This window comes from Cicer arietinum, chromosome 7 (assembly GCF_000331145.2).
Source record: "Cicer arietinum cultivar CDC Frontier isolate Library 1 chromosome 7, Cicar.CDCFrontier_v2.0, whole genome shotgun sequence".
NCBI lineage: Eukaryota > Viridiplantae > Streptophyta > Magnoliopsida > Fabales > Fabaceae > Cicer > Cicer arietinum.
This window is the reverse complement of record NC_021166.2, coordinates 42,401,674-42,424,416: the sequence shown is the minus strand read 5'-3', so window position 1 is coordinate 42,424,416 and position 22,743 is coordinate 42,401,674. Positions and strand designations below refer to the sequence as shown.

The 22,743-nt window shown below is 35.8% G+C and overlaps 1 protein-coding gene across 3 annotated transcripts in view; it reads left to right on the top strand.

Annotated features, from left to right (window-relative positions):
• Positions 1-3,606: 3,606 nt before the first annotated feature.
• The window catches only part of LOC101509353 (protein FORGETTER 1-like), a 37,654-nt gene continuing 18,517 nt past the window's right edge, over positions 3,607-22,743 (top strand). For 2 of the 3 annotated variants that reach the window (XM_004509943.4, XM_004509942.4), the window contains exons 1-27: positions 3,607-4,273; positions 6,413-6,478; positions 6,579-6,752; positions 6,833-6,963; positions 7,124-7,200; positions 9,517-9,698; positions 9,833-9,910; positions 11,496-11,628; positions 12,022-12,082; positions 12,170-12,251; positions 12,866-12,991; positions 13,109-13,252; positions 13,348-13,447; positions 13,528-13,659; positions 14,075-14,145; positions 14,228-14,400; positions 14,581-14,674; positions 19,229-19,326; positions 19,412-19,547; positions 19,729-19,835; positions 21,293-21,388; positions 21,484-21,571; positions 21,678-21,798; positions 21,944-22,055; positions 22,139-22,262; positions 22,355-22,432; positions 22,520-22,638. In XM_004509943.4, coding sequence (XP_004510000.1) covers positions 3,833-4,273; positions 6,413-6,478; positions 6,579-6,752; positions 6,833-6,963; positions 7,124-7,200; positions 9,517-9,698; positions 9,833-9,910; positions 11,496-11,628; positions 12,022-12,082; positions 12,170-12,251; positions 12,866-12,991; positions 13,109-13,252; positions 13,348-13,447; positions 13,528-13,659; positions 14,075-14,145; positions 14,228-14,400; positions 14,581-14,674; positions 19,229-19,326; positions 19,412-19,547; positions 19,729-19,835; positions 21,293-21,388; positions 21,484-21,571; positions 21,678-21,798; positions 21,944-22,055; positions 22,139-22,262; positions 22,355-22,432; positions 22,520-22,638 — 3,344 coding nt within the window. In that variant the 5' untranslated portion in view covers positions 3,607-3,832. The remainder of the gene's footprint in view (positions 4,274-6,412; positions 6,479-6,578; positions 6,753-6,832; positions 6,964-7,123; positions 7,201-9,516; positions 9,699-9,832; positions 9,911-11,495; positions 11,629-12,021; positions 12,083-12,169; positions 12,252-12,865; positions 12,992-13,108; positions 13,253-13,347; positions 13,448-13,527; positions 13,660-14,074; positions 14,146-14,227; positions 14,401-14,580; positions 14,675-19,228; positions 19,327-19,411; positions 19,548-19,728; positions 19,836-21,292; positions 21,389-21,483; positions 21,572-21,677; positions 21,799-21,943; positions 22,056-22,138; positions 22,263-22,354; positions 22,433-22,519; positions 22,639-22,743) is intronic. The other variant, XM_027336802.2, reaches the window with a different exon arrangement.

The window sequence follows — 22,743 nt, the reverse complement described above, 5'->3', positions numbered from 1 at the left end:
GAGTGGTGACTTATATACCTAATGATTTAAGGTTTTAGATGAAGATATAATGTTAAAGTCTCTTGTGATCATAGAGCATTTGGGTCATTGCTGCTGTTCAGACTCCCCAACAAGTGGTATCAAAGTCGTCGTTCCACTTGTTGGGGAGTTCAAGGGTGTGTGAAAAACAATGGGCCAAATGCACTAAGATCCACAAGAGACTTTGACACCATATCCCAGTCCAAAACCTCAAGGAAATGAGTATATAAGTCACTACTCTTATATATATCCAACATTTAATTCATTCTTAGTCAATGTTGGATTACCCATTCACACTTGAACCCAATACTCTCCCCCTAAATTGTGAGTCACCCACATCTTATACTTGTACCTTTGTTATTACCAACGGAACTTGTCACTTGACTACACTGCCTCAAAAAATTTGTAATGAAGAACTAGAGTCGTATATATAACCTTGAACTCCATCTTCCTTTACAATTTCAAGTAGTCATAGACACTTTAAACGTGTATCTGATTCTTTACTTTTTTTATACTCTTGTGTTAGCGTGTTTTGAAATACAGTTTAAATATTTTCTTTGGAGAGTGTGGGTGTACCGAGGGCATTGGAGAGTTTGAGAGAAGTCTACGTGTTGTAATAGTTTTCACATATTGTTGTTCTATGGTTGTCATTAGACAACTATTATGGGGTTTTCTCTAGATTTGGAGTTTCCACATTATTTTCTTGTGTTTTGGTTGTTATTTAAATTCTTTATGTTTGTTTATTTTTCCAACATTTGGTATTAGAACCATGGTTCAACTTTGTGAGGGAGTTGAAGTGGATCCTGGTGTTGGATCCTTATATCAAAAGTCTTTATAGCAGTGTAGTCTTGAGGCGTGTCCTGTTGGTAATAACGGCGGTGCAAATATATGATGTAGGAGGCTCTCACTTGAGGGGGGAAATTTTGGGTTCAAGTGTGATTGATTAAGTCCCACATCGACTATGAACATGGTAAATGTTGGATATATAAAAGTGGTGAACAATATGCCTAATGTTGTAAGGTTTTGAGTGGAGATGTGGTGTCAAAGGTTCTTGTAGTCGTAGAGAATTTGGCTCGTTATTGCTTCCATGATCCCTGGACTCCTCAACAAGTGGTATTAGAGCCTTGGTTTGGCTTATTGGGGAGTCTGAGGGTGCAAGAGAAACAACGAGCCAAATGCTCTTAAGGCGATGAGTACATCATTTAGTTCATTACCAATATGATACTTAACCACTCACACTTGAAACCAACATTATCCCCTTTAAGTGTGAGTCACCCACATCCTATACTTGTATCATCATTATTACCAATGGAATATGTCTCCTAAATGCTCCGCCATAAATACTTTTAATACAATGATCGAACACCAGGATCCCAATCTTGCTCCTCCACCAAGCTGAGTCATGACTCTAATGCCACTTGTTGAGGAGTTCGATGGTGTAGAAGAAACAACAGGTCAAATGTTTCAGGTTCTAAAAGAGACTTTGACACCACATCTTAACCCAAAGCCTTAAGGTGATGGATATATGGTTCAACACTCTTATATATCCAACATTTGACTCATTTTTAGTCAATATGAGATTTAACCACTCACACTTGAACCTAACATGGAAATCCCTTAAATAGGCCAACAAGTTGGGATAAATTTAAGAATGTCAAAGATCTAGGTGTTGGAAGACTTCTCTCTCTCTCGAGCTCTGTGAAAGGAAGTCGATAACCCATATTTTTAAAGATGACCTCGTATAGATGGATCGAGATAACTTGATATTCCAACATATTCTCTTATTGTCACTAGGGGTCATTAGGGGCCAACACATCCCAGTCCCTTTCGCTAATGTCGACTTTAGTAAAACAATCTTTTGTACTCTTGAGTGTAAAAGTCGACACCACTTCTAGTGGTTCCCGAGCCATCCATTCAAAACTCTTCTCATCTGTTGAAAACACTAAGTTGTGTAACGAGTTAGCTGCTTTCACCATGTCAACCTGAAAGGCAAAAGAAGAAGAAAATGAATTTGACATCAAAATATTTCCTCCAATCACTGTTTCATACATGAAAGGGTAAAAGGAAGTACCAGAATGCAACTAAATAAAGGGCACGATGGAGTAGTGGACCAACATAAAAAAATCCTCTAAATTATGGTTGCCTCAAGTAAAACATTAAATTTCCTAAACTAATCCACCGTGGAGACAAGAATCTCCACCGCCTAAGCAAACGTCCACGACAACAAAGAAATTAACCCACCATAGTGGGACTACCAACACCCACCGTAGGTGGCCATGATATGTAGAAAAAACAGGAAAACTATATAAAAACTCATAAAAGTAGGAAATGAAGTAAAAATGAACAACGAAACGACTTACGAGTATGTGGGTAGAATTAAGAAGTCGAAAAAATGTTGAAAAATAGATAAAGAACACCACTAGTGCAAATGAACTCATAGGAACAAGAGAGCTTCCCTTCACACAAGCTAGAGAAAATAGAGAGAATAAAAAGGTGATGAAAGCAAAAAGTCCCTCGAAAAATCTCAAGAGGGACCTTATATACCTAATGTAATCCAATAGTGAGAATTCAAAGGACATGAACCAACTTGTACGATCGTATTTCGAAATAACGCAAAATTAAAATAAACATGCACATGCACTCAAATGCCTGCACCCGTAGAGGACACATGTCATAAGGGGAAAACAAAAGGCATCCATCGTGTTATTTCACCAACCTCTCATGTCCCCTCGTTTGACAAGCTTCCCACCAATATTCGAGTACATACCAACAAATAGGTATACTTTTGAAGTGTCGAGAACGATCCATATTCGACAAGAAACACTTCCTATACGAGTCGACTCTTCCAAAACCAACATACCGCTCTTATTACGACTAAGTCGAGTAAAAATCAACGAACATAATAGTTTTTTCATGTCAAGGATAAAGTTAGTTGAACACTCTTTATTGTCAACAACTCATCTTCTCATATCGAGAAACTTTCAAGACGACTTCTCAAGTCATTACATCATCTCCTCGACAACGATTAAGGGGACACTGTTCCGGACTGGCCCAAGCCTAGTTTAGACGTTGACACAACCTAACATCACAATCCAAATCTTCCAACGGTTTCATATCGACAATCTCGTCGAATCTACCAACATTGATCATCATTCGACGTCTCCCTTCACGTTGGAACAAGCCCCTATATAAGTTATGCTATCAACACCAATAAATGTACAACATTCTCATCCTAATATCTCTCACTCTCCTCAAACTAATACTTACATGAGCATCATAATGTTTGGAAGTATCATCTCGTCTATTAGGATCCAAATTCTTGTTCAAGTTTAACCAGTCAAACATCCTCCTCGGTGCAGTTCAAATTAAAATCAAAACCTGGTTTAGATTGAAGAGGTGTCATATATAATTCAGGCAAAAAGCCAAAAATATATTGAATCTATCACTTTGTGAGTAATAAAAAGTTATGTTTTTTAAAAAATAAAAGAAATTTAAAAAATAATGTCACGTGGGTATGTCACGTGGGTATGTCACGTGCCCATTTCCGAGCTTGCGAAAGAAGTGAGCCCAACTTCCCTAATCCCCAATCTCACACTCTACATCCATCCACCCCCAGAAACCATTCCGTTGGGCTCATTTCCTCAACAAACAAACCCAAAACAACCGAACGCAAAACGTAGAGAGAAATAAAAAAGGTGCACAAACACATACAAAGAAAACGCAAAAGAAGGAAGTTACAGAAATTCGAGCAACAAAAAAAAAAAATTCCATTCCCTTTCGCGCTCTCTCGCTCGAAAGGAAAAAAATAAAAATAATGACACAACCATCGGTTCCATCTCCTCCTCCGCCTCTACCACCACCTCCACCGTCGACAGCTCCACCACCGTCGCAGCCTTCCGAAGGCGTCCGCGTTCGCTGTGCCGGTTGCCGTATGATTCTGACCGTAGCGCCCGGACTGACCGAATTCGCTTGCCCGACCTGTCGAATGCCGCAGATGCTTCCGCCAGAACTCATGGCTAGGGTCCACCAAACGGCACCGTCAATTTCGCCGTTAACTCCGCCCTCGCAGAATTTGCCGGCGCACGGCATTGATCCTACTAAGATCCAGCTTCCTTGCGCTTCCTGTAAGGCTATTCTCAATGTTCCTCATGGCCTCTCGCGGTTCTCTTGTCCTCAATGTAAAGTTGACCTCGCTGTTGATCTCTCTAAGGTTAAACAGTTTCTCCCTCCGCCTCCGCTTGAAGAAGTTAACGAGGTTCGCCTTCGTTACTCCAATTTTGCTTTTTCTTTTCTTTTTTCTTTCTTTCTCGTGCTTTGTTTTTGTTTTTGAGATTTTGAAATTGTGAAGTTGCTTGTGATACTGCTTTACTGGGTACACTGAATAATGCGGTTCTGTGTGAAATTGATTTCATTTAGCATTTCTGGAATACGGACCAGACACGACACTGCTATCTCGGCTACCTGTAACAATTTGGGAATGTGGAAGTAATTTAATGTAATGTGTGAGAAATTGTGCCGGTGCCGTACACCAAACACGCCTTCAATTAGAAGGTGCACATACATAAGTTATAATCCAAAAACAGACACTATTTGGGGTTTACACTTGAATTGAGATGGGTCGTAACTTAAAATAGTTGCTTTCGCCTTGAATGTGCATCCTAGTGTGTTATAATGCAAAAACAGACATACTGTTGGGTGTTTTGTTTTGTTTTGTTTTGTTGTCGTCGGTTAATGGAACCGAGATGTAGCAATTAGTTTTAACCTTTTTGTCGAGTTATTCTCTACTTTTAAGATGCAGTAAATATGGAGGAACTCAAATGTTATGTTTCGGTCTATAGCCTGTTTTGCTGCCTAAGGTGTGTGATTGTTGTTGAGGATATGATAGTGTTTGTGATAAGGATGGACTAGAATTGCAACAAGGAAGGAGAATATGCTTGATAGTTGATAAGGTGAAGGTGTTAATAAGGATAAGGGAATAAGCATTCTAAAGAGGAAGTAGAATATGCTATGTTATTTTTTACGGATGAAGAGAAATTAGTTTATCAATGAGAGAAGAGGGAATTAATACTGTGGGTGTGGGGAATGCAAGTAAGCTTGTTAAGGTACTGATTATTGGTTTCTATGTTGCTGGTTTGTTTCCCTCTTCGTCCAATTTATTAATGAATTTTGTCTGCATTTATGGTGAGAATGTCTAGTTGGCCTTGATGGGCGTGGAACTGCTATGAATAAAAGTTTCATGCATTGGAAACTTGGAATTGGAGAAGTGAAATTTTGTAAGTGGCCCTCAGCCTGCAAGAATCAATTGTTTTAATGGCAGACTTGTTATCTGTCTTTGTCTTTGATCTGTCATCGTTTGGAGTTTGGATGTTGAGGGATTTGCTGGTAAAGGGGAGGGAGTGTAACTTTTCATTTTGATTAATAATTTTTTCCCTTATCTGAGGATTTTATAAAACCGAAGCAGTACCTTGCTCAACCATCCCTTATTCATTTTTGCAAACATTTTATAACTTTCTCAGTTTAGAAACAAAGGCTTACCTTTCCTTCCCTTTTCCACCAGATCCCTCCATCCAAACCTTGTTTGGGTAGATGGAAAATGGGAAAGTTGACAATTTTGATTGAAAATAACATCATGCTTGCATGGTGTATTAGAAATAAAAGGTGTACCTATCTTTCACTCTGGACCAAAACTTCAGTTGAATTTTTTTCCCTCTCTTCTCTGTTTTAACTTTGCCACTTTTAACCTACTCAACTAAGTAGACCCCAGATCAGGATTCAGTTGTATAAAATTGAGATTGTCATGAATCATGATATCTGATAATCAAGCCTTGTGATATAAAGGAAGGATTCAACTATCAGAGAAAGGAAAAATAAGAATTTGTGTGTAGCCTGATGGTCCAACGTATGTATCACAAATAGACTAACATATGAGGTTAGGAAGACAAGCCTGTCCCACAAAATTAGTGAAGACAGAATTTCATTGCTAAAAGCATTCTTCTGATGGTTGTTTTTGATATTTATAGATTGTGCCTTCCTAGGTAATTGGTTGCTCTTTTGAATTGATATTTTCCCTTTTTTCTGTGTACACCGTAGTACTCTCGAGTCTATGGTTTTGTTCGTGTACATGCATGTTTATGTGTATTTATTTAATATTTCATGTTTTTTTTTTGTTTTTGAATAGTAAAATTAAATTGTGAACTTAAAACCTTCTCCTGGCAAAAGAGAATGGATGACCTACTCTCTACTTGTTGATACTCTATTATATCCAGTTGTCCAGCAATATTTTGCTCCTTTATTAGTTTATTGGTTTTCTGTTAATTTTTTGAAAACTGCTTTTATATTTAGCTAGCCTTCGTCTGTCTATATTTTATTTTTATTCTGCATTAAATTAAATCAGGTTGCTGTTGAAGTGGAGCGGGATGAAGATGAAGGGGGCATGGTTGGAGAAACATTTACTGATTATGTGAGTTACTGATTGTTTCCTCCTGTATTGTATGCTAGAAGTTTGTTATTTCAAAATACGCAAGCACACTATTGTGGTATTAAATTGTCTCCATATGCAGAGACCACCAAAAGTATCTATTGGACCTCCACACCCAGATCCTGTTGTGGAGACATCTTCCTTGGCTGCAGTGCAGCCACCTGAACCTACCTATGATCCAAAAACTAAAGATAATTTGGAAAGTTCAAAGGCTTTGTCATGCTTGCAAATTGAGACCGTGGTCTATGCTTGTCAGGTTTCTTCTTTGACATAATGGACAGTATATGACTATGGTTTACTTTGCCTATGTTGTGTATAATGTAATTATTTTGACAGAGACACCTTCAACACCTCCCCAGTGGAGTTAGGGCAGGATTCTTTATTGGAGATGGAGCTGGTGTAGGTAAAGGTCGAACAATTGCAGGTCTAATTTGGGAGAACTGGCACCATGGAAGGAGAAAAGCATTGTAAGTTTAGGTCACTGTCTCTGCATGCAATCATGCTTGCATCTTATTCAAATTGAGTTTAAAGCAAATTCATGCTTTGGATGCACATTTGAACACCCTTACCTAAGCATATGACCATCGGTGTTTGTAATTTGAACTTGATGCCTGGCTATATACACAGGTGGATTTCTGTTGGTTCAGACTTGAAGTTTGATGCTAGAAGAGACTTGGATGATGCAGGTGCAACATGTATTGAAGGTATTTCCTTTGGCAATTGTTAGAATTCAAAGTATGATTTTATTATTCCTTGACCGTACAACTTCCTAGGTTCATTGGCAGAACTCCTAGTCAAGGACAAGTTCCTAGACTTTGAAAGTAATTATTGTAACTTCATTGCAATAGTAGGATTCTATGTTTTTAATAGCGGGAATTAGTAGGGCTATAGTGGTGCGAATCGCGAACTAGGTGTCCCCACACACGACATTGGGGCGCATAGTAAAGTTGCAGCTGCAGCCGAAAATTGTGTGGCGTGTCAGCATGCACATTACTGGTGTGTGATGACTTTTACAGTGTAACCCTCAGGCGGCGCTGTAGTGTTGAAGGAGAAGACTAAGTCTAGGTCTAGGTTAAAGGAGAAGACTATTTGGGCCCTTGAGGCTCAATCTACAGAAATATAACCAAAAGGCAACATAAAAATCACAACACTTAAAAAAATACATGGGATTTCAGAAAAACAATTATTCTCAAGAATTAGAGTAAAATATATTTATTGAATTGAATTATGTTGGCAATACATCAGATATATATATACTAGATTACTAAACAATCAAATTCTATTAGTACTCATATATAATTAAATCCCTACTAGTACTCCTATTCAACTGAATCCCTATACTTGAGGGATATTAAACAGAAACATATTTTGCCACTCCCCCTCAAGCTGGTGAATAGGTGTTCTCCATTCCCAGCTTGAATACAATTCTTTCAAAGTTGGAGATATATGGAGTGCAAATTAGGCCACTGTCGAGTTTTTCTTTGATGAAATGTCTAACGATTTCAATATGCTTGGTTCTATCCTATCATGCTGCACTGGATTATGTGCTATGCTAATAGTAGATTTATTATAACAATATAGTTTCATTGGTTCATCCCACTTTATCTTCATTAAGCCGGACCAATCCACTTTTGCTTTCTTTAACTGCCATATCCGTAAAATCAGTAGACAAACGATATTAGAGACGAAAGATTGATCATGTGAGCTTCAAATAACCAAAAGGCAACATAAAAACCACAACACTTAAAAAAATACATGGGATTTCAGAAAAACAATTATTCTCAAGATTTAGAGTAAAATATATTAATTGAATTGAATTATGTTGGCAATACATCAGATATATATATATATACTAGATTAGTAAACAACGAAATCCTATTAGTACTCGTATATAACTAAATCCCTACTAGTACTCTTATTCAACTGAATCTCTATACTTGAGGGATATTAAATAGAAACATATTTTGACAATTATATTTAGTAATAATAAACAAATAATAAAGTAACAAAGAAACATAATTAAATAAAAATAATATTATTTAGTAATAATAGACCACTAATTGAATAGTAAAATAATAATAGAAATATAAATGAGGCCAAATACATCCCTGGTTCTTTAAGTTTCACAAAAGTACCAATTTGAATCTTTAAGTTTTTTTTTTGCTAACACTTAGGCCCTCAAAGTTGCTTAACGGTTACGCTGTCACCCCTTTTAAAACTTTATGTTACAAAAACATTATACTATCTGCTAGGTTAATTACGTGGAATATAATGGAAAAATAGACATTTTCCACCTCAACTCATAGCTTTCGTTGTTGTTCTTCCGCATCATTCTTCTTCTTCATTTTCCCCTAAATCAAAATCCCCTTAACCATAACTTCAGATTTTGTGATTTCAATGGCATCACATTGCAGCCATGGCGCGATTTCACAAACACAAAACCGAAGCCACCGGGAACTGAAAACAAGAACCCCAATGTGTTTTTTGTCTCAATTCGTCTCTCACAACGTCTGCATTTTCCCCAATTAAATTTTAACCTAACTTGTGAAATATAAATATTCAAATGGTGGCCATCCTACACCCTGCTATCCCAATTTTGGGGTCTCTGCTTTGCTATTCGAGACTGACAACATAATCTGAGACTGACAACATAAGTAGAATTCTTATTAATCCACAAGTATTGTTACGTTATTGGTGTTAAACGACTAAGTCATACCCCTTCATTGGTTCATCCATTGCTGTTGTGTTGAGTCATATGAACTAGTCACATTATCACAGATTACTTGTTATCATTCTCTTCTTTTCTGCCTTCTCAACTCTAATTATGCTTCTTTTGTCCAAAGAATGGAGATTTTCTATTTGTCATCTTCATGGGAGAAGTTTCAGTTTTAGCCCATTTCAAGTGTTTGTGTTTATCTAGAGTTTAATATAAAAAGTTTGTGTAATTATTTCATCTCTATTTCGAACAATGTTCCGATAATAAGTTTAAATGTCTACCTTTTCTTTTTCCCTTTATCCAGTGCATGCTTTGAACAAACTGCCTTATTCTAAGCTTGACTCAAAGTCTGTTGGGATCAGGGAGGGAGTTGTTTTCTTGACATACAATAGCCTAATAGCATCTTCCGAGAAAGGTCGTTCTCGTCTTCAGCAACTTGTGCAGTGGTGTGAACCAGGGTTTGATGGCCTTGTAATTTTTGATGAGGTATGTGAACATTTTCTAATATAAATTATTATTTCTTATTTTGTGTGAAGAATAACATTGATGATTCAAGTGCTTCTTGGTTTCAATTTTATTTCTTTACCTTTTGTTACTAAGGTTTGATGAGTTCATTGTAGTGTCACAAAGCAAAAAATTTAGTCCCTGAATCTGGTAGTCAGCCAACACGAACTGGAGAAGCAGTGCTTGAAATTCAGGTTTTGTTCTTAACTTTCAATCTCTTTGGAACAGTGAATGAAGGGTTTTGATATTATTTGTCCCCTTTTCTCTATAACTGGAATAACACACGTGCATTGCACAGCTCCAAATAATGCTTAAGATATTTTGTGGTGTGTGTAAATAAATTTTATATAAATGAGATAAATTGGTAATAAAAGACATTATTTTTTAATAGAGATAGGTAATAAAAGAAAAATTATTCATGGCCATTATATGGTGCAAACCACATCTCTGATTTTATGTTGACGTGTGTGTCAATCTTGGGAAAGATATAATTTTGTTTTCTTCTGAGATAATTTAGATTCTAGTTTTAATCCTCATTCTTTGTAATTTCTCTATATGTAATGTATATTTTAGACTATTTCCAAAAGGTGAAATTAAATGAACAGTTTAGACAGTTGGAGATATCTAATCAGAAAGAAAGATACAAAAAAAGGCCTGGTTTTAGCTTGCTTCATAGATGCAACTTGTAGCATAGGTCCAGAGGCAAAATCAAAGATTCTTAAATTTAATTTTGTAACCTCCATGAACTAATTGGAGTTGCAGTGCTTGTTGGATTGGCACTCCATTATGTGGTAGGAAAATTAGATACACTATGTATCCGATACGGCAATGCGTTGTTCCTTGAAAATATAGGATATGATACATTTAGGATTTAAATATATAAAATAAACAATCATAAAATATAATTAATATACTATTGTAATTCAAAAAGCACAAACTAAAAACATACCTCTTAAACATTAGTAAATATAAAATAGAAATTGAAAATCACTGTCTTCCAAAAATCCAATTTTAGAAATTGGAATAGTATCAATTTCATTCCCTCCTTAAGCATCAACCATAAATAGGACAGGTTGTATGTTTGGTTGGTAAAGATACAATGATGCCAGTGGAATCATTGTGGCATCATGCCACTTGAAGAGTTCCAGCACCATCATAGCTATCCCATACATCTCCACCAATGTGCCACATCTTAGTACTCCTTTTCTTGTATTCTTCACCTTTCCTTGCCAAAAGCCGCAAATTTCTTGTACTCTTCACTAGAATCATAATAAATCTCTTGATATACATATTTAGAATATGGCAAACTATTTAATCCGATATTTAAGAATTAAGAGTCAGCCTGTTGAAAAACCAATATCATCAAGCAAAAACTATTTCTTAAATGCAAATGCTATGCACACTAATTAGGTGTTAAATAAGGTAATTTTTAAAATTTTATATAAGTGCACATATTAATGTAAATAAATCAATATTATGCGGGTGCAGGGCAGGGTGCCTAGTAAGGTACTTGTACCCGCATCCATATCCTACTCATTTTTCGGATAATTACCCATGCCTATACCCATACATATACATTGGGTTTTTACCTACACATAATGGGTACTTTATTGTGGGTACCTATCAATGCTTATTCTCTTCATCTTGCATCGTGTCTATATATGTCTCCTGCTCTGTTCACATCTATGTATGTTGAAGTCAAAATGTTACTTTGCAAAATATTGCATTGAAATGCTGGATAGAAAGTGTTGTTTCAGTTATTGCGATCTAATTTTACAGGATCGATTACCTGAAGCTCGTGTCGTTTATTGCTCAGCAACTGGTGCATCTGAACCCCGCAATATGGGCTATATGGTTAGACTTGGTCTTTGGGGAGAAGGAACTTCTTTCTCTGAGTTCCGTGAATTTCTTGGTAGCATTCTTCTCAGTTCTTTAGTCTTTCCTTTTCTTTTTCATGTTAGTGATCTTATTCACAATATGTTTTTGGACAGTATGATTTTTTTAATTCGTTTAAAATACTTGTTGCTGCAATGTTTTGAAAGTAATTATTCTCCTTCAGTTGATGATGTATTTTTTTCATGAACATACTGCTGTTTATTTTTTAACCTTTTTTTTTTACCTGTATACTCACTGAAAGAATTTATGAATATATTGATAGATAGGTAATATTTTACAATTTTATTAATTTCAACTTACTATAGCTACATAATATAAAATGTTCAAGAGTTTCTCATATACTTGCTGTGTTGATGTGCTTCCCTCATGGTCCCATCCCCTAAATGTGTATTTGAATTTATACATCCAGGTGCTCTTGATAGAGGGGGTGTTGGAGCTCTAGAATTAGTTGCCATGGACATGAAAGCAAGGTTATAATATTTTCAAGTATACATGAACCGTTAGACTTATGAACATGTATGCTTATGAGTTGTTTGGCTTCCATTTTGTCGTTATAGGGGTATGTATTTATGTCGGACACTTAGCTACGAGGGTGCTGAGTTTGAAGTTATTGAAGCACCATTGGAAGATAAAATGATGGTATGTGACACTGAGTTGTTTACTAAAACTATCTTATTCACTGGAGCTGTAATTGTTCTACAGAAGAAATAATGATGGAGATTATCTTGTAAAATATTGACTCTTTACAGGCATCTGAAAATAATAATTGTAGAGCGTAAGGTAATGAAAAAGGAATTCCATCAATCAGTTTCAACCGGATGCTTGTTAGTTTTTGGGATATTTTGTAATATATGCTGTAATATCACTTGTCAATGTCAATTATATTGATTTGTATAAAAATTACCTGCATTATACTTACACACTAGCGTGTATGTTTGCATGTACATATATACATATATACATATATTACTCTTAAGATATGATGGGTATTGTAAGTATCAAATTAGGAATGTAATTTTCCTTTCTCTCTCATGTACTTTAATCCTTTTGCTTCACTTTATGTATGGTAAGAAAGGGGTTGGTGTTGTAGAAAACTATAGGTATCTCCTGGCTGCAGACTGTTCAGCTTTTGTTTTCATATAATTTTAACATATATTATCAATGTCATTTAAGGCATCTTAAGTTGCATTTAATTAACCTTTGAGTTCAATATTTTAATCTGATGATCTTATTGATCATATCAAACTTCTTAGGACATGTATAAAAAGGCAGCAGAATTTTGGGCAGAATTACGAGTTGAATTGCTGTCAGCTAGTGCCTTCCTAAATGATAAACCTAACACTAGTCAACTATGGCGATTATACTGGGCAAGTCACCAGGTATTAAAATTTATGTTGTGTTAGAAGATACAGTCTCTATTTTGATCTGTCACCTGTATCTATACTAAATACGTTCTTGACTCTTTTGTTTTGTTAATGCTCCTTGTGATGGTATAGCGTTTCTTTAGACACTTGTGTATGTCTGCTAAAGTCCCTGCTACTGTAAGACTTGCAAAACAAGCATTAGTTGATGAAAAGAGTGTAGTCATTGGTCTTCAGAGTACTGGTGAAGCAAGGACAGAGGAAGCTGTGACAAAATATGTGCGTATTTGAATTATGTATTCATTTCCATATATACCAATTTTTTTCTGCAGTTAAGTTTTTCACTTTATTTATTTATTTATTTTTTTGTGAAGGGTTCTGAACTAGATGACTTTGTTTCTGGACCTCGAGAATTGCTACTTAAATTTGTGGAAGAAAATTATCCATTACCAGAAAAACCTGAACTCCTTCCAGGTTTGAGATTTGTATGCCAAATGATTTTCATTTTTTTTATTATTGTGCACTTATTATATCTTTTTTCATTTACATTATAGGAGAAGATGGTGTTAAGGAGCTTCAAAGGAAGAGGCACTCCGCAACTCCTGGTGTTTCATTAAAAGGAAGAGTCAGAAAAGTAGCCAAGTGGCAACCTCCTAGTGATGCAGAAAGTGATGAAGAATCTCAAAGTGAGTCTCTCAGAAGCAAAGTTAATGAACCTTTTGTATACATAACCTTGTTCCTATTGTGCTTTAGCTGCATATGGTATGAATCCACACTGAGCACACCGACTACTGTATCATTTTGTTTTTGACTTTTTGTCGCTTTTGATTCATCTCCTTTCATTATCATTGATGTATGTTGATTACCTTTTTGCTTTTGTTATGTTTTTATCACTCTTTCTGCTTCATTGTGCATGGTACCTGCTCTCTTAATGGGGCATGCTAAACGTAACGTAACATTTCAATTAACAAAATATAACCTCTGCTCTTATTGTATCTATATAAAACCTGATGTGAGAAATTATGTGGTTTAGGAAAATATTTGAAACTTGCTCTGTTGCTTGTTTGAATTTTATCAAGATTTCCCTCTGGTTTGGTGCAGCTGATTCTGGCATTGAATCTAATGACTCTGACGAGGAGTTTCAGATATGTGAAATTTGTACTACTGAGGAGGTACTTTTTCTTCAATTGTTTTTTGAATCTCTTGGATTACTTTGATGTTAGGGATGTAGTAATCACATAGTTTTCACTGCAGGAAAGGAAAAAATTGTTGCAGTGTTCCTGCTGTGGTAAATTAGTCCATGCCACATGCTTGATGCCACCAATTGGTGATATAGTTCCTGAAGAGTGGTCATGCCATTTGTGTAAGGAGAAAACAGATGAATATCTTCAAGCAAGGCAGGCCTACATAGCTGAACTCCAGAAGAGGTATACAACTTAAACATTGCTCAAGTTATTGGAGTCTGAATGTAATGGTTTTGATTATTGGTTTATGTTAAATATGGCTGCAAAAGAGCTGCAATATACGTTATCTTTATTAACCTACATTAGGAGAATAAAAGTAAAAAAACAGAGAAAAGTGGTGATTGTTTTATTAAATTATGACAGGTATGATGCAGCCTTGGAACGTAAGACAAAAATATCAGAGATTATTCGTTCTTTGGATCTTCCAAATAATCCTTTGGATGATATTACTGACCAGGTAGTGATCACATGTTTGATTTATCCCCCTTGCTTTGAAAATCATTTTGTTAAATGTTCTCAGCAATATCGTTTTAGTATAACGTTTAAAGGCTATTTTAAAATGACTATAGATGCAATGGGGAAGTAAAATGAAGATGCTGACCTTCTCGTCTATCACAATTGTTGTTGTGGTTTAACTAAAATGTTCGGTTTATACAGAGTTTTGAAACTACCAGTTTTTGCCCTTGTACTGATAATTTGATATCTCTTTATTTGAAATATTTAAGATCCCATCGGCATCTGGATAGTTTTTCTCAGATAGAGGCGCGTCGCGGCCAACCCCGGAAACCGGGATAGCGGGTTGTGGGATTACCTCTATTTTTTGGGGACAAATTACATGAATAATACAATATAAACATGCATGATTAAACAATGTCTCAAACTCATAAACATTCATAAATAGTAATAAAAACCTCAAGTCTTAATCAAAACATACATTTACATACCAAATATCATCATCTTCTTCAACATAGAGTAATAAAATAACAAAATATTAAGCAACAAAAGAAAAGAAAAAAAACTAAAGGGAAGTAAAAAAAACAGAGAAAGAAGGAAGGAAGTAACAAAAGAAAAGAAAAACTAAAGAAAAAAAAAGAGAAAGAAGGAAGTAAGTAACAAAAGAAAAAGAAAAGAAAAACTAAAGAAAAAGACAAAGAAAAAAAAGAAGCAAGTAAGTAACAAAAGAAAAAAAAAACTAAAGAAATAAAAGGGAGAAAGAAGGAAGGAAGAAAAAAACAGAGGACAAACGAAGGCTGGTCGTGTTTGAAGCTGGAGGCGGCGCGACGGTGGTGCTTGAAGCTGGATGGCGCGGCTGGTGTGGAAGAACAAAAACAGCAGTGAGGAGGAATGATGAATAGGAAGAATGAGGAAGAAGGGAAAGTGAAATTAGGGTAACAGTGAAATTTGAAGGAAGAAATACCAAAAATACCCTCAAAACGTTTTAAAATTAAAAGGGCAACATTGGGTTTTCCTGAAAAAATTGGATTTTCCCGAAAAAAAATTCACGTTTTCTGGGTTTTGGGAACACGCGACCGCGATTGCGCCGGGAATTGCTGTGATTGACTACCTAGGATCCCATTTATAGTAAAAATGTGTGTTCAAACATCCAATGCAAATTGCAACTTTTATTGAATCTATCGTGCTTATGCCGTATAGGCAGAATAGTTGCACTTTTTCGTTAATGATGTATGATATCAGGAATCGGGAAGGTACTCTGCATCCATATTGTGAGATTGAAAACTTTGCCTTTGAAGATCTTCTTTAATCTAAGACATTGTTTTTTATTGTCAATTAAACTTGTGTAATACATTGGTAAAAGACCTGTACTCATCATCTATCTGATGTGGGGATGATGCAATATACTCATTGTTGGTCATCTATCTGATGTGAGGATGATGCAATAAAATTCATTGTTGGTCTAAAGTGGAAAAAGTTTTGATGCTTGTTTGATGAGGTTGAATGTGAATTATTTGGATTTTAGGCAATTTACGAGGCAACCTAATTATCACAAGTGAGCGTCATCTGTGAAGCATCCCCAAACCTCAGCTCTTTGAGCTACTGCTTCAGTTATATAATTTCACAAGTGACTTAGCAATGTTTTGAGTTATGCTTCTCCACTTCATCTTAGCACAACATTTTGTTATTTGATGCTTCTGGAGATTCTCTAAGCACAAAATTAAAATGCTAAAGGTTTATGCCGAATCTACATAATTGTGGGTTTAAAGGATTGCTTTGAAGTCCATACCTCATTTGTCATATTAGGTTTTTATATTGGACTAGCTCATCCATTGTTGTTAGGAGCTAGCTCTAAAGCGTAGGATCCTAAGATCTCATGCGTTTTACGGCATGAATAGTGTTAGAGCGAAGGAAAGAGCTTCGTACGACCGAATTATTTTCTAATTTTTAGCAATTTTGTAAGGAAATTAAAACTCAATTTGGTGTGTCCATTCACACTTTGCAGTGATAATATTTGCGAATATTTGTCCCATCAATTTCCAAATATTAGCTATCGGTATTCTTCATCAAACATCATTTTGTGTTCATACACCCCTACCAAATGGGGTAGCCGAACGCAAAAATCGGCATCTTATTAAAATTACTCGTACTCTCCTTGGTAATGTACCATCTCGTTTTTGGCTGAATGTTGTCCTAACTGTGTGTTATCATATAAATCACATTCCTTTGTTTGTCTTTGATAAGAAAGTCCCTCACTCCATCCTTTTCCCTCATACTCCTTTTTACTCACTTCCTCTTCGCACCTTCAAGTCTACATGTTTTGTCCACAATCTCACTCCTAGTCTTGACAAGCTTTCGGCTCGATCACTAAAATGTTTCTTTCTTTGACGATATCTCATATGGGCTGATGTCACATTTGAGTTTGTTACATACTATGAGTCGTTTCTCGACCCTTTGTCTGAATCATTCATGTGGGCCCACTAAAGAAAAAAGCTCGTTTGGTGGCAAATGGGTACATTGAAATTTTTGGCCTCGATTACAATGATGCTTTCTCATTGGTGGCTAAGGTGGCCTTTGTTAAACTCCTATATATTGCAGTCATCTGACGATGGCCTGCACCAACTCTACGTTAAAAATGCGTTTTTGCAAGGTGACCTTGAAGAGGAAGTGTATATAGAGCAACCGCCTGGGTTAGTTGCTAAGGGGGAGACCTCTACCATGGTTTGTTGCTATGATTTGGCTGATTCAGTACAGTAGTTCAACAATTTGGTATGATTCAAAGCAAAGTCGATCATTCTGTGTTATCGTTACTTAGTCCAAGGGTACATTTACTTGATTGTCTACGTAGATGATATTTTCATAATTGGTAGTGATCAGCAAAGCATACTCAAGTTGAAACATCTATCTCATCAGTTTCAGACTAAATTTTTTAACAAGCTTCGCTACTTCTTTGGCATTGAGGTAGCCCAATCCAAGGATGGCTTAGTAATTTCACAAACGAAATATGCCATGAACATCCTTGAAGAGACAAGTTTATTGAATGTCAGTCCGATTGATATTCCTATTGAATGTCAAACTTCTACATAATCAGGGAGAGTCACTATTAGACTCAGAGAGATACAAAAAATTGGTTGGCAAATAAATTACCTCATAGTTACGTGTCCATACATTTAATTTGCAGTCAGTGTGTGTAAGTCAATTCTTAAACTCTCCATGCCTAGATCACTGGGATGTTGTGATATGGATCTTAAAATACATTAAAGGTGATCCAGGGAAAAGTTATAATTTATGTGCACAAAGGATATGCTCAAATAGTTTGGTTATTCAGAAATAGTTTGGTTATTCAGATGCAGATTGGGTAGGCTCACCCGTTGACAGGTGATCCATTTATGTATGGGTATTGTGTACTTGTTGGAGGAAATTTGATATATTGGAAGAGTAAGAAACAAAGTGTGGTAGCAGGTCTAGCACTGTTGCTGAATACAGGGCTATGACATTGGTGAGTTGTGAGCTCATTTGGTTGAAATAGCTACTCAACGAGCTTAAGTTTGAAGAGACAACACAGATGACATTAATTTGTGATAATCAAGCAGCATTGTATGTTGCATGTAATCCAGTTTTTCATGAAAGGACCAAGAGTATTGAGATAGATTGCTACTTTGTAAGAGAGGAGATTGAATTAGGCAACATCACCACTCACTTTGTTAACTCTAGTTGAAGTTGTGGGATTTAGATAAAAGGAGAGAAAATAAAAGAGCTCAAATATTATTGATAATAGTTTTATGCTAACTTGATTACAAAAGACTCCATGCTACTCTCTATTTATAGAGATACATGGGCTCATTCTTAAATCATGAACAAATCATAATAATAATAAGAGATATTTTAAGATACCTCTATGATTAAAAATTGATCCTAGAAAACAACTCAAGATACTCTAATATAATATAAAAGATATTATAAGATATTTTTTAATATTCTAACAACTCCAATGATCAACTAACAAATGTGTTCACAAAATCTTTGAGAGGTCCTCTAATTAGTTATATATGTAACAAGATTTGTGCATATGATTTATATGATCCAACTTGAGGAGAAGTGTTGAAAATAAAAAAGAATATCATGTAATTAGAAGTATAATATCTTGTAATTATTCTTGCCATTATTTGCATTTATTGCTCAGTCTATGTAAATAATTTTCGCTGTGTAGTTGTAACACACTATTTCACTATATGTCTCTTATTTTCTCTCATTCAATAATAAACTGAGAAAATTAGATCATCGATAATAAATAGAGAATAATCTCTATTATGACTAAATAAGAGCAATAGGATTATATTTAGTTTTCTTTTTGTTGTTTTATTAATTATTTTCAAAGGAGTTTTTTTGTACACCAAGCAGAGACTTTATCATGCTGTGTTTCATAATTCACTCTCAGGTTCTAGATTTTCTTATTTGGTTGCCATCTTGTGAGAATCTCATGTCTACTTAATAATGTTTCTTTATGTATTTTAAAATTACCAACATTTCTGGTTATAAATGTCATTTATATATACAGCTAGGTGGCCCCGACAAAGTTGCAGAAATCACAGGAAGGAGAGGCATGCTTGTGAGGGGCCCTACTGGAAAGGGTGTAACTTATCAGGCTCGTAATACGTAAGTTGTAGTGTCTCCATGTCTTATATCAATTAACATCGTTTGATAGTAGCTGCATTATGCCAATTTTTGTGTATCTGTTTAGAAAGGATGTCACGATGGAAATGGTTAACATGCACGAAAAGCAGCTTTTTATGGACGGTAAAAAGTTAGTTGCTATTATCTCTGAAGCTGGATCAGCTGGTGTTTCTTTGCAGGCAGATAGGAGAGCTGCAAATCAGGTATGTCAAACAGACATGAAAGTAATTTTGTCCCTGCAATTATTGTCATGTCTGTTCTATGTTTATGATTTTGTGTGGTTTATAATATCTGCTTGATTGAACTTATGACCTGCTTTATTTTTTGTTGTCTGTGCTGTTTTCCCCAATCCCCATTATGTGCCCCGTGACCTTTACACAACAGAAAAGAAGGGTTCATTTAACTCTAGAGCTTCCATGGAGTGCTGACCGAGCAATTCAGCAATTTGGAAGAACTCATCGATCAAATCAAGCTTCAGCACCAGAATACAGGTTATTGATTAAAATGACTTTCGTTTTATCTGTTTGCTTTCTTTTCAAATTGTTATTTCTTTTAACCAAGTTAGTTAGTTAACTTATTGTCTCTGGTTTCATGTGTGCAAAGTATTTAACTTAAGAACCAAAGCCTAAAGGAGAATATTTTGGTTGGTGTTTTTAAACGAGAAATTGTGCAGAGAAAGTATTTAACTTAGAACCAGAGCCTGAAGCCAAAGTATGCTGTTTGAGCCGTATAAGTTCACAATGGCTTCAGCAATGGTTGAATAAATTTTTTTGGGCCATGTCCCTGGCAATAAAAAAATAAGTTTTTTAACTGGACACCTATGGATTTAGGGGGTAGTGCTCAACAAATGTTGAAGAAGTATCGGTGTCAAAGATGTGTCCATCACTCCAAAATACCGTGTTTCATAGACATTGATCTAATAGAATATAGCTAGAGTCTCATATCTCTTTTTCTGTCCTAGTTTAACCAGATAACTTTGATTGTTCATTTTCCATCATTTGGCTGGACAAATGTTTTTTTCCTAGGTGTCCTGATTGAAAAGGAACTCGAAGAAGAATCATTATCCCTCTGCCCAACCTCTAAGGTTCTAACCTTAATGATGATCCATGATAAAAAAGAATTGGTCACCACTTTTCTCACCCGTCATTCTCTGCCATGCCCCCTTTTTTGTTGAGAGGGATAACTATTATAGTAAAAATAACATAATTAATGCAAAATGATATACAACATTTTCTTAATATTGGAATGTAACTGTCTTGAAACACCAATGGCATAACAGCAGAGAAGCTAAGAACATTGCCCTTTCCCAAAGCAGATTTAGGGACTTTGTTTGCCTTTCTTTTGAACCATTAGCTGCAAAACTTCAAACTACCAGACATTTTTTGCCTCCTTTTTTGTGCCAAATTGATTAAACTGAGCCAGCACAAAGGTTGTGCAGTTTAGTAATAACTTATAATTCAAGAATACATGACAAACTCTTTTAAATCTTGACCTGCCCAAAACACACATCGGAGAGAAGAACAGGAGAGAAGAACAACGATGGGTCTACAACTTTGCAACAAATCATCTGTGTTTAACATGTTAAGCGCAGCCATCACTCATCAGTTTTCTGGATTTCACGGGTTAATGAATTTGTTGGATTGATGTTCTCTTTCTATTTGACCTTGCTTTTCTGATTGCTTAACTCCACCATGTGTATTTATGCATCGCATATGTACTATGTGTAAGTTTGTTTGATACCCTAGGCATAAGATTTAAGTTGTTATCTTGTTTTATCAATAACCTATATTGCTGGTATAAAATGTTCACTGTCACATGAAAACCTATAGAAGTTAAGATGTAAGATCCTTAGACTGGATATTACATGATTGCAGTGTTGGTTTTTGTTGACATTGTCTCGCCAGGCTACTCCACTTTTATCTAATCTCTATTCTTATAAATGCATCAGGATACTCTTTACTAATCTTGGTGGAGAACGAAGGTTTGCATCAATTGTTGCGAAGAGATTAGAATCTCTTGGTGCTTTGACTCAGGGGGACCGCAGGCATGTTAGTTTTATCAGTTTTGTATGTTACATGAGTTGGCATTGATGAATTTTGACATCTTTGTCCATGTTCCTGACTTCTTAATGGCATATAGGGCTGGACCATCATTAAGTGCTTATAATTACGATAGTGCTTATGGAAAGAGGGCTCTGGTGATTATGTACAAAGGAATAATGGAGCAGGTTTCATACTATTATTCTTTCAAAGTGGGACGTGTTTGCACACACATATATAATGCCTAGTATGAAAAGAATGCTTAAATCCATCTAATGACAAATCATTTTCTAGGATTCTCTACCTGTTGTACCCCCGGGATGTTCATCTGACAAACCAGATACCATTCAAGATTTCATTATGCAGGCAAAAGCGGCTCTTGTATCTGTTGGGATTGTTAGGGACACAATTCTTGGTAATTTATTATTATCCTCAACTATAAATTCAGTGGAGTGGTTTTTAAATTTTCCATCTCTTTAGTGTTGGTCGTTCATTGTTGTGATACCACATATTGCACTACCTACCTTCTTTGGACTAAACACACGTTTCCTATTTTGTAGGAAATGGTAAAGACCTTGGAAGGTTATCTGGTCGCATTATTGATTCAGATATGCACGAAGTTGGGCGATTCCTCAACCGGCTTTTGGGACTACCTCCTGATATTCAAAATGGGTCTGTCCTTTGTATATTAAATGACTTGATGCTTCTAATTTTTAGTACTTGATTCAATAGGCTAAATATTTCTGTATTAACAGGCTATTTGAGTTATTTGTGAGTATCTTGGATCTTCTTGTTCGGAATGCTCGGATTGAAGGTAACCTTGATACCGGCATTGTGGACATGAAAGCTAATGTCATTGAACTACAGGGGACTCCAAAGGTATAATAGCTAGACTTGTGATTGCTCATTTACATATGCTATCTTTTGGTATATTGCTAATATTAACTGGAGAAATTTTCATATTCATGCAGACAGTTCATGTTGATCAACTGACTGGGGCTTCAACCGTTCTGTTTACATTCATCTTGGATCGTGGGATCACATGGGAGGTGCTTGTTATTTTCTGTTTGACCTAGCTGATGGTGGGCATTATTCAAACCAATGTAAAATATTGACATTTTTGTTATTTATGTCAGTTGGCAAGTAGCATGCTGAATGAAAAGCAGAAGGATGGGCTTGGCTCAGCCAATGATGGCTTCTATGAGTCCAAGAGGGAGTGGTTGGGAAAACGTCATATCATTTTAGCTTTTGAAAGGTATCATTTCTGGTTTTCATTACGTTTCCTGTTCCCTTAATTTATATTCAATTCAATTAACTATGTACTTGAAGTTGTTTCTACTTTCTAGTTATCAAGCATTTC